This window comes from Watersipora subatra, chromosome 3 (assembly GCF_963576615.1).
Source record: "Watersipora subatra chromosome 3, tzWatSuba1.1, whole genome shotgun sequence".
Lineage (NCBI taxonomy): Eukaryota > Metazoa > Bryozoa > Gymnolaemata > Cheilostomatida > Watersiporidae > Watersipora > Watersipora subatra.
The window spans coordinates 39,369,588-39,386,860 of NC_088710.1; the positions used below are offsets into that span (position 1 = coordinate 39,369,588).

The 17,273-nt window shown below is 36.3% G+C and overlaps 1 protein-coding gene across 1 annotated transcript in view; it reads left to right on the forward strand.

The window, feature by feature from the left end:
* The window catches only part of LOC137390592 (scm-like with four MBT domains protein 2), a 38,889-nt gene that overhangs the window by 5,043 nt on the left and 16,573 nt on the right, over positions 1-17,273 (forward strand). Inside the window, exons 6-16 of the mRNA XM_068076920.1 lie at positions 1,103-1,206; positions 2,366-2,578; positions 3,554-3,681; positions 7,063-7,175; positions 7,645-7,826; positions 10,093-10,237; positions 12,276-12,373; positions 13,165-13,408; positions 13,917-14,011; positions 14,194-14,297; positions 16,550-16,734. Coding sequence (XP_067933021.1) covers positions 1,103-1,206; positions 2,366-2,578; positions 3,554-3,681; positions 7,063-7,175; positions 7,645-7,826; positions 10,093-10,237; positions 12,276-12,373; positions 13,165-13,408; positions 13,917-14,011; positions 14,194-14,297; positions 16,550-16,734 — 1,611 coding nt within the window. The remainder of the gene's footprint in view (positions 1-1,102; positions 1,207-2,365; positions 2,579-3,553; positions 3,682-7,062; positions 7,176-7,644; positions 7,827-10,092; positions 10,238-12,275; positions 12,374-13,164; positions 13,409-13,916; positions 14,012-14,193; positions 14,298-16,549; positions 16,735-17,273) is intronic.

The window sequence follows — 17,273 nt, forward strand, 5'->3', positions numbered from 1 at the left end:
CACATAGTTTCAGCTCATAAAATAGGACAAATTACTCTACTGCAGTAAACTTAAACAAAACATATCATGGTGTGTGTAGCACACATTCATGTCTCTCTTTTCCATGTATGGCAGTTTCCACACTGACACAGCTGTTCCACTGATGGTGTAACATAAACATCCTGTAATCAATAAAACAAATGTAATAAATATACGTCAGTCTAACATATGTCATATATAGAATTTTTGTTTGGCATCTCTCGAATGGTAATGATAAATTCATGTATTGCTTGTTAAATTATGGCTGATATAACGTAGGTTTTTCATAAAAAACCTCTAGATCGATTGGTTTTTATGCCAATTTATACAAACTCCTGATCGCTAGTTTGTGTCGACAAAAATATTAATTTACTTAGAGGTCAGTTAAGCTTTTAGTGATTTGAAAAAGTCTGACTTTTGAAATTGGTGACTGCTACGGTACTTGGAATCAGAAAGGCTCAGAGTTGTTAGCAAAATCTTTGTGTGTGTGTGCGTGCGCGTGTGTGTTTAATAAGCTAAATTTATTTGAGGTGAATTCAAAGTTTATGTTATATGTATGTCTGTTTTGAAGGTAAGAACTACCTACGGTACATTATAATATTACATTTGATTGCAGATCATAACCACTAAATACAATAAATTTACTGTAGGTAATTATAGTTACCAAAGTTAACATACTGTTACTACTTGTTACTCATTTTTAATATGTACCGCATTATTATAAAATTTTGACAATTTTTACCAGGGGATGTTTGCATTATATAATTACTATGCTTTCTATACCCCTACATACAATTTTTTTCACCATACCATGCCAATCCTGGAACAGACCAAAATTTTATTCTGAGGGTGCACTGTATATTAATCTTCAGCTTATGCATGTTTTTTTATAATTTGAAGCCAACATTGGCATTAAGTGTGAAGAGTGTTTCACCGTCTCAATATTTGCTAACAATCATTTTTAGAAAAGTGAAGTAGAAGATTAGACTGTGGTAGAGAGAATTTTGGGCTTGTTGTAAAATTTAAAGTTGTCTGTTTATCCTATTCATTTTTAAATTGTTTAATTAATCACTCTTTATTACAGGAAAAGTTGAGCCGCGACAAAGTGACATAGAGTTGGTTTCTGTGCCAGTGAAGCCAGATTTACCCGATGCACCGAGAAGTCTCCTGGAAATGAGGCAGTACCATGTAATGTTGGATTCTTACCTCTCAATGACCAGTATTTTTCATTTATAAATCTATGGCCACATATAAAAAACATTGGCCATGCCTTCAATTTTTTTCAAAGATTTGGTACATCTTTTTTGAAATATTTGGTTTTATTCCTTTGATTGCTCCAATATGTTTTTTAATATACTGTGAAACCTACCTATATTTGAACGCCATGGTGCTGTGTTTTTCAACATTCTCGAAGGTGGCATTTTATTAGAGGTGACACTCAAATAGAGGAAGGCGCTGCATTTTTCGACTCGCTTGTCAGAATTCTAAAAAGATACATTTAACCTTTTTATGGGCGCAACGATGCTAATATCATTTATACATGTATTTTGCACTCTCCTTTGGACAGAACGACATTAATGTCGTCGGCCTCAGTATTTTTGCCAAACCATTTTTCATATACGTAAAAGTATCCGACTGAGTTGAACAAGAAACTACTATTAGTCGGATACAGTTATTAATTACCTCAAAGGTGTTGTTTTTAAAGTTTTAAAGAAAAAAAACGCAAAGCATTGGAATTAGAAAAAGGATTTTGATACATCAGAACAATAGCTGTTATTACTTTGTACGGTGTTCTTGAAGAGTGTTCTCATAGTTCATCAAAACATTCAATTACAATTGTAAAGCACATTACGCATGAATCTGAAAACAATGTCTCAGATTTAAACCTTAGTGACTTCGATTCAGAGTGTAGTTCTGATGATTGTGACGATCAATCTTCTCAGGTACACTGTCAGTAAAATCATAGCAACCATTACAGCAACAATAAAAAGATTAATTGTTATTGATGTAACCGAGTCATCATTAGTATCATTTTGTGGATACTTTTCTACTGATCACTTGCTATCATGGGTTCATAAAGATCCAAGAATGTCAACGTGGTGGTCTTATAGAGGTGGCGTTCAATTAAAGAGTGTCGCTGTACTTTTCAACCATTCTTCTATAGTGACATTATATTAAAGGTGGCGTTCAAATAGATGGCGTTCAAATAGAGGTTTACGGTATTTTTTGTTACCTTGATACCTTTGCTAAACCAAATAATACGTGTTTTAGCGTGTTTGAAACCTATTTATTTAACTCAATCTGTCAGTTAGCGCTACTTTCTTAACTTTGTAACCTTGTTTTGTAGAAATGCACAACATTGCTGTCTAAAGGTTCAACTAGTTTAGGTACAGCTAATGCCATTGAAGGTGGCTGCACCACAGTGCAGCCAATCACAAGTAATGCTGCATCTAGCATTTCCACATCCTCTACTAAGCCTGACGCGACTACCAGTTTTGATTGGATTTTATACTTAAGAGCATCAGCCACAAAAGCAGCACCCCAATCAGCCTTCAAGCACGTATGTTTAGGCACTCTTGCTGTAAATGAGTTAATTGGCCATCATGGAATTTTCACTCAATAATGTGTAGATAATAGAGTGCATAGATAAAAGTGGAAGCATAGGATTATAATAAATTTACACACCTTCAAAATCATCTGTTGAGACTGTTCATTGTGGGTAGAACACAATTCTTTTTGCTTCTTAAATTTTGATGCAAAATAGAAGTAAAGTTTCTAGGTATTGCCGTGTATCATAAAACAACTTTTACCTAGTACGTTTAGGTGTTAAGAAACCAGTATCACAGAATCTGATATGTAAATCTGTTCAAAGAATCAGTTTGTTTTGAGAAAAAAATTTTCGTACTTGGCCTAAGCACATTGCACCTGCTGGCATACCGAATTGGAAAAAAATTTCTGTCGTGCAAGGTCAATCATTCATGCAATGCATTGCACAGTTTTTCAATCACCCATCGAGCTGATGGTTAAACTATATTTCTGCAGATAACACCTTTTTGGATGATAGAAATATTGTTGCTTCTATTCACAGTCGCATCACCTAAGACAATGTGGTCAGGTTGCTTAGCACAGACCTTAGACAATGTAGTCAGGTTGCTTAGCGCGGACCTTAGACAATGTAGTCAGGTTGCTTAGCAAAAACCTTAGACAATGTAGTCAGGTTGTTTAGCACAGACCTTAGACAATGTAGTCAGGTTGCTTAGCACAGACCTTAGACAATGTAGTCAGGTTGCTTAGCACAGACCTTAGACAATGTAGTCAGGTTGCTTAGCACAGACCTTAGACAATGTAGTCAGGTTGCTTAGCACAAACCTTAGACATTGTAGTCAGGTTGCTTAGCACAGAAAAAGCACAGAAAAAGCCCAGAAAAATCCCAGCTTTCATAAATTATGCACAATATACTTTTTGGCTATATGATTTCTAACCAGTCTCTTCTGTTTTATGTTCACAAATGCGAATGTCTGTTTGTTATATACAGTTGGAAGCCAGTCTCGTCAATGGTTTCCAAATTGGTATGAAAGTGGAGACTCCGCTGAGAGGTGTTGACACTGACAAGTACTGGTTGGCAACTGTTGTGGCTGTCTATGGGGGAGTGCTCAAGCTCAGGTAATTCTGTTTATGGAGAACTGAGTCTTCTTACTGCTTAGAAAGAGTATGAACATTTCAATAATTCTGTAAACAAAGGTTAGCCATACATGTCTACTGCGTCTACATACATGTCTACTGCGTCTACATACATGTCTACTGCGTCTACATACATGTCTATTGTGTCTACATACATGTCTACTGCGTCTACATACATGTCTACTGTGTCTACATACATGTCTACTGTATCTACATACATGTCTACTGTGTCTACATACATGTCTACTGTGTCTACATACATGTCTACTGCGTCTACATACATGTCTACTGTGTCTACATACATGTCTATTGTGTCTACATACATGTCTACTGTGTCTACATACATGTCTATTGTGTCTACATACATGTCTACTGTGGCGCAAAGAAGGTCAGTAGCCTCATAAACTAGACCAGAACTTGTGATATTTCCTACCTTTAAACATGTCACTCAAAAACAAGCCTGACCCATCTACAAAAATTGTGAACATTGATTTGTTTTAATCTAGCATACATAAGCTGTTGAAATAAATATATTAATATTGCACTTATTATATTGGCACTATCATGGTGTATATATAAACTGGATGAATGCCCGGCGTTGCCCGGGTAATAAAAACGTCTTTGAACAAAATTTTGGTTTTTATTTAACATATATATAATATTTACCGTTCTAACTTTTAAAACTCGTATCACAGGAAAAAATTTTTTGTGTAGTTCAAATGAATTAAGGGAAAAAAGAAAACAACTGTAAGAGTTTTCAAACTTTTTCAAACAACTGTAACTTTTAAATTTCATGTCATGAAAGAAGTGTTTTGTTGAAATAAATTAGGAAGAAAAATAAAACTGTAAAGATGTTTAAATGTAAATGTGTAATCATTAGCAAGTAATGGCTAAATATAGTCTGCTTTGCTACGATTACAATGAAAAATTATTTGGGATACGATTATATGATTTTAGCTTGTTTTAGTGTTGGCATCATAAGGCGAAAATATTATATAGACGTATAGAGTGGTATAGAAACCCATTGCCATTACGGTAGCTTATGCAATCACTGCCTGTTAAATACCATCAAAATCATCATCATTAAAAAAAGTAACAAAACAATATATTAACTTTTAGCAACTATTTACTTACAATAACTGTAGTGCATTTTGTAGGTATGATTTGCAAGAAAATGTAGCATTACAACGTACTACATGCAGAGTTCTTACTTTCAAGACAGGCGTGTAACATAAACATTAAATCTAACTTATATAAATTTAGCTTACTAAAAACATACTTGAAGGAAGTTTTAGTATGAATTTTAGTAAACTTTTATCTAAAATTCTATTACGTATCTGTTTACGAACACGTATTTACTATAACGGATGATTCTGAACTGAGATATAATCGTCAAATTTTAATTTCAAGAGAACTTATTGCTGTTATCGTTTTGCGGAAAACAAATTAGCCCTAATACGGCGAGGGTGAAAAAGCATTGTGTTTCATAGAGCTCATAGAGTTTCAATTAATATGGCATTTAGCATGGGAAATCGAGAAAAGGTATATGGTATATGATAAGAGTGACAGTATGCTAAGGACCGAATAGTTCAGTGGTTAAACGTGTGGTTTGAAACTTGCGGTTGCAATCTCCATGAGTTCAAATCCAGCATGCAATGGAAATTTAATTCCGAAATTTTAATAGCTATAGCTGGACATACCGAAGTACAGACATACAGACAAACTTTGAGATTTAGATATATACCGTTTATATATACATGTATGCTGTTAAACCTCTTATTGAACGTCATCTCTATTGGACCACCACTATGAGAGAAGGGTTGAAAAATAGAGCGCCACCCTCCATTTGACCGCCACTTTCATTATCTTTGATCTTTTTGAACCCATAATATCAGTAGAAAAGTGCCCACAAAATCGTTTTAATAATGAATCATTTACATTAATAACAATCAATTCTCTTGTTGTCCAACTCCAAAGCTTTTCACTTTTTTGGTTACAACTTTGAAAGCAACACCACAGAAATAATAACTGTCTCAGACTAATAGTAGTTCATTGTTCAATGTGGTCTTAATACTTCGAAGTACATGTATATAAAAAATGGTTTGCAAGTTTTAGGCCAAAGGTTATGTTTAGCGAGCAAACTCATGCATTTTATTTGTGCCAAATGCAGCGCGTAAAATTTTTGCTTTACCAAAAAATTATTTGGACGTTAGTATCGACTAGTTCAGCAGTGCAAAAGAAGATTTCAGGCCAGAAGACATTGTGGAAGGTATTGGACAACTGAAAGCTGTTCATTCCATCGAAAGCAACAATTAGAAAGCAGCTATCTAAGCAAACGATGGAAATGATTTTGTTTTAAATACGCTAATTTTTGTTCCTGCATGTAATATACGTATGGTTCGTTTATGTCACCTGTTCATGAATATATATTTGTAGCATTTAGTAGCTTATCATTATACAATATTGCAAATTTATAGCATATTATTTGATAGCATCATTGTGCTAATCTGATCATACAATTGATTGGCGCTCGTAACTCCTCTTCTATTGCACATAAAAAGCTAGTTATGGCTACAAACTGTAGCAAACATCTATGTATACTGTCTATGTCTACTGTCTATGTCTACTGTCTACTGTCTATGTCTACTGTTTATGTCTACTGTCTATGTCTACTGTCTAATGTTTATGTTTACTGTCTGTGTCTACTGTCTATGTCTACTGTCTATGTATACATTAGTACTACAGTATACAGTATACATTATTACAGAATACATTACAGAGTACAGAATACAGTCTACAGTATACATAGACAGTATACATTCTATGTATACTGTCTGTGTATACTGTCTATGTATACTGTCTATGTATACTGTCTATGTCTACTGTTTATGTCTACTGTCTATGTATACTGTCTATGTCTACTGTCTATGTCTACTGTCTGTCTACTGAAGCTTTGGTCTTTGGTAGGAGACCCAAGCTTCAGTAGACATTACCATCCAACTGGGTAAACCGGGGTGAGGAAACACTTTGATATACATGTTTACATGTAGTATAAAATACACGTGTATGTATACTCCAACAGCTAGATATTACCTAATTCAGAACTTGTTCTACCTAATATATCATTTTGAGGATTTAATGGTTTACAAAAACATTTTGTTAAATGGTTTTTGATTGGTGTTTGTTTTAACATTGGCGTTAGTTTTATAGCGTTAGCCCTTGAATAAAAGCTTTTTTATTGAACAAGTTTTTGACACATTGCTGACTATTCTACGCTGTTCAGAGCAAGTTTTATAGTTCAGAGAGCTAATCCCACAAACTTCACTTAATGCTCGGACGTTTAAAAATAGTTTTTTGTCCCAGGTTTGATGGTTATGGAGACAGGAGCAAAGACTTTACAGTTGCATGCTCATCTGGACAACTCCACCCTATCGGCTGGTGTTCCAAGAATCAGAAGTCACTGCTTCCTCCTGCAGGTTAGCAAAATTTACAGTTGGGACATAAGCACATTTTTGAGTTAGCTCTGAATGAGATTGACTTGATTACCGTTGGAGTTTAAAGTTTGTCTCTTAAGGCCATTGAGTTACCAGTCTTCACTTGAAGACTGTTTACTCTGCATACACTTTTTCTCTACAGCATTTCTCTATCCTTACCTTTTCTATTTGCCTTTCTATTGGTTGGCATTACTACTTACTACTATAAGATAATCATTTTTGAATTGTAAGTAAAGTTGCTTAGTTAAGTTTCTATTATTTGGAGGGAGTGTTGTTTCTTTGTAAAATTGGTGATGATGTATTGCCCAACTTTTCATATTTTGTCCTGTCTGAAGTCTCGGTTGCCTGCCCTTCCATATTTTCTTCTGTGAAGTGGACCTTTTGTCTCTCCATTTAAATGTAGCATCAAGTAATCTTAAATGCAGTAGCTTGTTGTCTGTTCTATCGACAGACATCCGACACACTCAGCAACAGTGGAAAAGCTTCCTGTTGAATGTCCTACAAGGAGCCAAAACTGTCCCAACATATCTGCTCAGCTCTCATGGTTGTCCGTGGATGGCTGACCGCATCAAACAGGGCATGAGGCTGGAAGTTCAGCATGAGAAAATGCCAACTACTGTCTGGGTAGCAAAGGTAAAATCATGCTTGTTAAAAAAATGAGATGCGGTGCACTCTCAGGATACGATGTTGATCAGTTCCAGGGTTGGCATTGTATGGTGAAAAAATCGTATGTAGGGGTTATAGAAACCATAGTAATTATATAATGCCAATATCTCATGGTAAAAATTGTCATAATTTTATATAAGTGCCGTACATACTAAAAATTAGTAACAAAATAGTATGTTAACCTTGGTAACTATACTTACCTACAGTAACTTTATTATATGTAGTAAATTTATTGGTTATGATCTGTATGAAAATGTGACGTTACAATGTGTATATGAGCAGTACTACGTACCGTAAAAAGTCCTTAACTTCAAGGCAGAGGTATGTATGACAAAAACTTGAAATTCGCTTCAAATAAGTTTACCTTAAACACACAATTAAAGCTATGTTTTAGTATGTATTTTTAACTATTTTACTGAATTTCGATTTTTTGTCACTAAAATTTTATTACTTATCAGTTTCGGTATCCATTTTAACTATAACTTTTAGCGGGCCTGTTTGAAACATTTTTCAACTTAATTCGGTAAGAATACCCGAATGATGCTGTTTTCGTAATAAAATAAATTTTTGTTAGCAGGTTAATGGAAGTTGTCTAACGACTATACCTTCTGTATGAAGGAATCGCAACTCCAACTTTGTTACTGGTTTCAAAGAGAAAATATTATCGTTTTATACACTTGAATTGCTGAACTGAGAGAAATTGGTCATCGTGTCACCTTCAGGCGTTGTGAATATATTTTTGCCAAACAGCATTTCGGTGCCTTTGTTATTTTCACATAGGTAATAAGCACACTGTCTGCCTAATTTGAACTCGGGCGAAAATTTTGCTAAATTCGTATGGTGAAAAATGATTCATATGTTGAGGTGAAAAAAATCATCATGTTTCACTTCGTAAGGTGAAAGAATAGTAATGTCATGGTAATCATATCCAGAGAGTGCACTGTATTGGTTGCGGTCATAAGGTGTATGTGGATGTGTTTCTGCAAAGCACTACATGTATCTGTGTGTGTGTATAAGGTACTGTCTGTGTGGATAAGGTACTGTCTGTGTGTATATAAGGTACTGTCTGTGTGGATAAGGTACTGTCTGTGTATATAATGTACTGTCTGTGTGTATAAGGTACTGTCTGTGTGTATATAAGGTACTGTCTGTGTGTATAAGGTACTGTCTGTGTCTATAAGGTACTGTCTGTGTGTATAAGGTACTGTCTGTGTCTATAAGGTACTGTCTGTGTGTATAAGGTACTGTCTGTGTCTATAAGGTACTGTCTTTGTATAGAAGGTACTGTCTGTGTGTATAAGGTACTGTCTGTGTCTATAAGGTACTGTCTGTGTCTATAAGGTACTGTCTGTTTTGATAAGATATTGTATGTGTGGATAAGGTATGGTATGTGCTGTTGTGGTATTGTCTCATGATAAAACAATATAGTCAAAGGGAAGAAGTTGTCTATATCAAATGAGCTTTTGTGTTGACAAGTTACATGTACTGGGTAAATAAGGTTGACAAGTTACATGTACTGGGTAAATAAGGTTGACAAGTTACATGTACTAGGTAAATAAGGTTGACAAGTTACATGTACTAGGCAAATAAGGTTGACAAGTTACATGTACTAGGTAAATAAGGTTGACAAGTTACATGTACTGGGTGAATAAGGTTGACAAGTTACTAGGTAAATAAGGTTGACAAGTTACATGTACTAGGTAAACAAGGTTGACAAGTTACATGTACTAGGTAAATAAGGTTGATAAGTTACATGTACTGGGCAAATAAGGTTGACAAGTTACATGTACTATGTAATTAAAGTTGACAAGTTACATGTACTGGGTAAATAAGGTTGACAAGTTACTAGGTAAATAAGGTTGACAAGTTACATGTACTGTGTAAATAAGGTTGACAAGTTACATGTACTAGGTAAATAAGGTTGACAAGATACTAGGTAAATAAGGTTGACAAGTTACATGTACTAGGTAAATAAGGTTGACAAATTACATGTACTAGGTAAATAAGGTTGGCAGTTGATACCTACCGCTTAGTCTTTCGGATGCAGCCATGTGAGTGCGAGTCTTACTTATTCTTTTTTGTAACATTTCATCTTTTTTGTGACCTTTCATTACATTTAAAAATCTCATTTATAAAATTACATAATTTTTGATGCATTATCATTTTAAGTTTTGATGTGTTGCTTTATCTTGGGATCTCTTTGAGGAAAAAGCTGGTTATTTTTAAAACCCAGGTGATAAGAAATGTCGGCGGGAGGATGAAACTGCGCTATGAGGGGTCTATCGATGACGAAACAGACTTTTGGTTGTTTTATTTGGATAGACGGGCTCATCCATGCGGATGGTCAGCTCATCCCATCATCTACAAGCCCCCTGATGGTTGGTATTTATTCACTTTATTCATTTATTTTGTATACGACTTCTTTTATATCCTTTCAGTTACACAATAGTTGGGAAATACAACACCACCCTTTGATTAAATGTCACTTTTTAAATGAACGCCAACTCTATTTACCCGCTACTTTGACATTCTTTGATCTTCACGAACCCATCATAGAAACTCAGTAAAAAGTGTCCACAAAATAGTACTAGTAATGGCTTGTTTACATCAATAACAATTATTTTTTTCTGGTTTGTTCTAGTGGTCGCCATGGTTTTAGTGAAGGTGTTCTAGTGGTTGCCATGGTTTTAGTGAAGGCGTTCTAGTGGTTGCCATGGTTTTAGTGAAGGCGTTCTAGTGGTTGCCATGGTTTTAGTGAAGGTGTTCTAGTGGTTGCCATGGTTTTAGTGAAGGCGTTCTAGTGGTTGCCATGGTTTTAGTGAAGGCGTTCTAGTGGTTGCCATGGTTTTAGTGAAGGTGTTCTAGTGGTTGCCATGGTTTTAGTGAAGGCGTTCTAGTGGTTGCCATGGTTTTAGTGAAGGTGTTCTAGTGGTTGCCATGGTTTTAGTGAAGGCGTTCTAGTGGTTGCCATGGTTTTAGTGAAGGCGTTCTAGTGGTTGCCATGGTTTTAGTGAAGGCGTTCTAGTGGTTGCCATGGTTTTAGTGAAGGCGTTCTAGTGGTTGCCATGGTTTTAGTGAAGGTGTTCTAGTGGTTGCCATGGTTTTAGTGAAGGTGTTCTAGTGGTTGCCATGGTTTTAGTGAAGGTGTTCTAGTGGTTGCCATGGTTTTAGTGAAGGTGTTCTAGTGGTTGCCATGGTTTTAGTGAAGGCATTCTAGTGGTTGCCATGGTTTTAGTGAAGGCGTTCTAGTGGTTGCCATGGTTTTAGTGAAGGTGTTCTAGTGGTTGCCATGGTTTTAGTGAAGGTGTTCTAGTGGTTGCCATGGTTTTAGTGAAGGTGTTCTAGTGGTTGCCCTGGTTTTAGTGAAGGTGTTCTAGTGGTTGCCATGGTTTTAGTGAAGGTGTTCTAGTGGTTGCCCTGGTTTTAGTGAAGGTGTTCTAGTGGTTGCCATGGTTTTAGTGAAGGCATTCTAGTGGTTGCCATGGTTTTAGTGAAGGTGTTCTAGTGGTTGCCATGGTTTTAGTGAAGGTGTTCTAGTGGTTGCCATGGTTTTAGTGAAGGTGTTCTCGTGGTTGCCATGGTTTTAGTGAAGGTGTTCTAGTGGTTGCCATGGTTTTAGTGAAGGTGTTCTAGTGGTTGCCATGGTTTTAGTGAAGGTGCTCTAGTGGTTGCCATGGTTTTAGTGAAGGTGGTCCTGAGAAGATCAATCACAACAATCATCAGAACTACACTATGATTCAAAGTCACTAAGATTCAAATCCTATCCATTGTTTTCAGATTCATCCATCATGTGGTTTACAATCTTAACCGAAAACTTTGAAGCGTTTTGATGAATGATGAGAATGCTCTTCAGGAAGACCGTACAACGTAATAGCAACCATAGTTATAGCGTATTCTATCTTAGAAATTTTAAAAATGTCATTAAAAATTTTAAACTTCAGGTCCATTTGCTAACTCTAAAGTTTTACATTTTGTTCCTTAAAACTTTTAACGCTACGCCATCGATAATGCTTGATAAGAGCACCGCACAATATATTACAATCAAAGCAGCTTTTTGTTCAACTCGGTCTGATACTTCGACGTGCATGTATATGAAAAATGGTTTAGGAAAAATGCTAGGTCGACGGCATTAAATGTTGATTCGCCCGAAAAAATTTTCAAAATATAGACATGAGCTTCACTTCGCTAGTAAAAGGGTTAAATTTATCTTCCCAAAATTCTGACGAGCTAGTCAAAAACTGCAGTGTCACCCTTTATTTGAACGCCACCTCGTTATGAAGCGCCACTCTAAGGGAAGGGTTGAAAACTAGAGCTTCATGTCGGTCAAATGAAGGTTTTACAGTAATAAAGTAAATTGACTAAGGTGATAATTTCATACAGTTGTTGCCTGGCCGGCTAGTTTTAAGGCTTTTGTAGAGATTAAAGAAGCTTATGACTACGAAGCATGGAGTAACATACTTCAAGAAGTGACGAGTGACTCGAATATCGACAGAATTCCTTCTGAAATCTTTCAGGTAATGTTCATTGTAACCTTTCACAGACTATATTCATGCAGATAATATCCAATGGGTCAATGGCTGGCGTAATGCGCTGTGGTTAGTACCCGGACAGGTAAACAGGTATATGATAGAGTGACTTATAGAGTGCCTCAGGATCCTTAATTTGCCTGGCTAATTAAGTCTATTAGCTCAAGTAGCCTGAAATTCTAAGCAAATTTTACATATGCAATGGTTCATGTTAGTTTAGCTAATATATCAGTGTATCACATTAGACCAGTATGTATCAGAGTGTCGAGTAGCTGCACAGAGTCATCAGTCCATCTCATTAGACCGGTAGATATCAGTGTTGAGTAGCTGCACAGAATTGTCACTCCATCTCATTATACCGGTAGATATCAGAGTGTTGACTAGCTGCACAGAATTGTCACTCCATCTCATTATACCGGTAGATATCATGGTTGACTAGCTGCACAGAATTGGCACTCCATCTCATTATACCGGTAGATATCAGAGTGTTGACTAGCTGCACAGAATTGTCAGTCCATCTCATTAGATCAGTAGATATCAGAGTGTTGAGTAGCTGCACAGAGTCATCAGTTCATCACATTAGACCGGTAGATATCAGAGTGTCGAGTAACTGCAGAGTCAAATGTTCTACAAATCTTCCATGTTTGACCACTAGCTTCTTAAATTTTACCTCTCTAATTTTCACATATTTTGTTTTTTGCTAGAATATTGGTCATGTTCATTTCAAATTGATGTATTTGGAGTCATAATTTCTTTCAAGTCTACTTTGAAATTGACAGGTTCATCCCGAGTTGCCTACCCACACCTTTCAGGTCGGGCATATCCTGGAAGCAATTCACCCATCTGGCACGTACATTGGCCCAGCACGAATTTTCTCTGTTATTAATAGCCAGTATTTCATAGTTGAGCACATCGACGCAAGCGGTTGCAAGGGAGTTACACAATGCTACTACAGTAGGCACCCAGCATTGTTTCCCGTCGGCTGGTGCAGGAAAAATAGTGTGGCATTTGGCAGACCCCAAGGTATAGTATTAACACAAATATAGCTTTATTTGGCAGGTCCCAAGGTATGGTATTAACATGAATATTGCTTCATTTCACCAGTGATTGCACTACGTTACAATGACTGTTCCTGATTTTTTCGATATGCATTTGAAGAAGTTATATTGAAAAACACTTTTAATAGGAACATGTTTCTCAGTCATAAAAGAAACACTTTTAATAGGATTATGTTTGTCAGTCATAAAAGAAACACTTTTAATAGGAACATGTTTGTCAGTCATAAAAGAAACACTTTTAATAGGAACATGTTTGTCAGTCATAAAAGAAACACTTTTAATAGGAACATGTTTGTCAGTCATAAAAGCTTTTTTATCCGGAAGTGGTATCATCTGAAAGTTTGAATACAAACCTAATCTATAGTTTTTAGTAGTCAATTTTGCTTCTGATATAAGAATTTACCGGCATTCAGGTGGCTGATTTCACTCCATGTTCTCAACAGCCATCTGAAGATCTTTTGCGTTATTTTAAGGGATTAACAACAATCAGGTTGGCGAAGAATTTACATGGACTGAGTATACCGCAAGGTATAGTGCAATCTCTGCTACTCCGGCTGATTTCATGAACGTAAGTTGATTTCAAGAATGTCATTCATGAGAAGTTCCTATTTTCCTGCTTTGTGTTTTTCATGACTGCTCAACTGTCTGGTTCACACTGCGAGCTGTCCAATCCAATTTAGCTCAGTCATTTACCTTTATTATGTGATTTAGTCTTTTAACATGTGTTGCAGACGTTTTATTCAATTGTAGCATATACCAATCCACCAGTTCAGCCTTGGACAGAAATTGGAAGCAGCGAATCCAGCAAAAAATAGCCAAATATGTCTAGCCACTATCATACGTATTGTGGAGCGGTTAGTATGTTTGTCAGACACTTTTGGTCTACTTGCCATTCATCTCTTGTCAACCTCAGTACAATAATCAAGCTACGCTCTCACTCCACTGTTCTATTTGTCTAAGCGAGTACCGCCATAGTCCGGATGGCTGGTATCATCGCCCAAATCTAGATCACTTATGATGGGTGACGGGTATCATCGGCCAAATCTAGATTACTTATGATGGGTGATGGGTATCATCACCCAAATCTGATCACTTATTTCATGGCACTCCAGCAGATAACTGATTGCCTTTCGATGAGCGTCAGGAAATACATCGTTTAACTTTACCAGTCGCAGTATCTGTTTCCCGGTGGCCAGTGATGATGCTTAATCTAACAGTGACCTGTTAATCTATTACCTGCTGATTATTTACCTTCTGATCATTTACTTGCTGATCATATATGTACCTGCTGATCATATATGTAACTGCTGATCATTTATGTACCTGCTGATCATTTATGTACCTGCTGATCATTTATGTACCTGCTGATCATTTATGTACCTGCTGATCATTTATGTACCTGCTGATCATTTACCTGCTGATCATTTACCTGCTGATCATTTACCTGCTGATCATTTACCTGCTGATCATTTACCTGCTGATCATTTACCTGCTTATCATTGCTGTGTTTCTCAAACCCATTCCACCCCAACTGAGACTTTACTCCAAATATGGAGTAACGGCAAACGGCCTTAGCAAACGACCTTAGCAAACGACCTTGACACACTGCCTTGGCAAACGGCCTTGGCAAACGGCCTTAGCAAACGGCCTTGGCAAATGACCTTGGCAAACTGCCTTAGCAAACGGCCTTGACAAACGACCTTGGCAAACGGGCTTAGCACGCAGGTGTCATGAGGTTTTAGACATGTTTACTCTTAAATAAAATTTGATTTCATAGTAGATCATTTTTGTACCAGTCATTGATAATCAAGATCAATGACGCTTAGATGCCCATATCAACCGTTCGTTTTTGCTAACATTTTTCTCAGAGTTCAGAATCAGTCAAAGTTATATATATTTGTATGAAGAGAATGTCTGAGAATTCTTTTTAAGTCCACTGTTTTGTAGTTATATCAGCTAATAAAGTGACAAGGCAAATGGACTTATACGGGAAGCCAATTAAATATTGTTGCAATTGGAGAACATTAGCTAAATTATTTTTATGAATAGTTTTCAATAGTCTTTTGAGTGTTAGAGCGTTGTTTGGTTTTAAAAACAGTAAATTAAAATTCTATATTGTTGTTGATATGTTAACAAGTCGCGGCATTAGCTTCAGATAGTTTGAAGCAGTAAATTGTTTCATATTCAGTTAAATATAATAATATAATAGTTTTTCAACTGCCATAAGCTGTGACTGGTCTTACTATTTGGCTATGAAAAGGTTGGAACTGCTCTGCTGCTTTCAATTGCTTAGTAAGCAGGTGAACATCAGGTATGCGTATGTGTCTATGGTTATTTGGCTATTATACTATTTCTATTTCAGTTAATTTATGAACACTTTAAAATGTTCCATATTTAAAGCTAATATATTATGTATATGGCATTTCTAGGATATAGTTTGAGTCTTTGTGGTTGAATAACTCATGAGGTTATGCATTTTGCCATTCCTTACCATCAAAGACCAGCCAGGAGTCACATGGAAATCTTTTTTATCTTTTGTTTTTACTAGCGGAATGCCCGGCGGGGCACGGGTATTAAAAATCAGCTTATAAGCAGTGATAGCAATGCCACACTTATAAACTCATCTTATAAACAATGCCACTAGCCTGGCACATTTCCAGCGTCTAATTGAAGTAAGCTAGTTATCTATGGCTCTCACTAGTTATCTACTGCTCTCACTAGTACACAGTATGACATTGCGTCGTAACGGAGAGCCGTAGCGTGTTTTCACCCACTTAGCCACATATATCGCCCAATGAATCCGTCAATCCCACGTAGCGTAATGGTTTAGCATTATCGTCTGGGAGGTCCGAGATCAAATCTTCCGTGACACGAATTGTTCATTCCAAGATTTTAATAGCTATAACTGGACATATCGAAGGACAGACACACAAACTTTGAGATTGTATATATAGATTCGTGTCACAAGCTCGATAGCTGCATCAGGCTTAGTATTATAGCTAATGGTTGTCATGAGCAATATATATTGTTAACCTACATGTATTGCTGTTGCAATAGTCAGATGTTGACCTTTGTCAGTAGAAATGTTTTGTTTTTGTATTTAAAGGTTATTGTGGCTCGACATCTATATTACTTCAACCAGTACAACAACCATTATAGTTGATGTCAACTCTTATGCTATCTTTCCTGCTGGGTGGTGTGAAAGCAACTCGTACCCCCTTACAGCTCCTTTAGTCATACCTCACTCAGCCTCTCAGTCTATCCAGTGTGCTGAGGCTACCCATCAACACGGTAAGTGATCCCTGATACGGAGTTACCTGGCATAAGCTGTTAATGCTAAAAGTATAGGATGGAAATCTTATATGGTAGTACAGTTGTACGTCGGTAGTTCACCATAATACATTTTAGATTGCTGTTTGATTTCAAATTTGGTTAGATAATTGGAAATTTACCATAAGACATAATGGTAATTATTTTAATACATTCTGGAGCCTAAAAAGTTCTTCAATTAATAAACTAAACATATCTGAGCAACATTCTAGAGCTAAATATTTACAGTATATAAAATAAAATTAATAAAGATTAAACTTAATAAAGAATTAACATAATAAAGAATAAACTTAATAAAGGTTAAACTTGATAAATATGGTTTTACTAGTACTTAGCCATACTGCAAGGCAAGACCATCTTAATGGATGTCCTCATTATAGTCTCCTCTTCTCCTTTCCTTTGTCACCATTTTTTTGGGACCCATGGATCAAAGGCTCAACAACGCAAAATAGTACAAACGGTTAAAATAAGGGCATGAACTGTGAATCTCTAACTATATC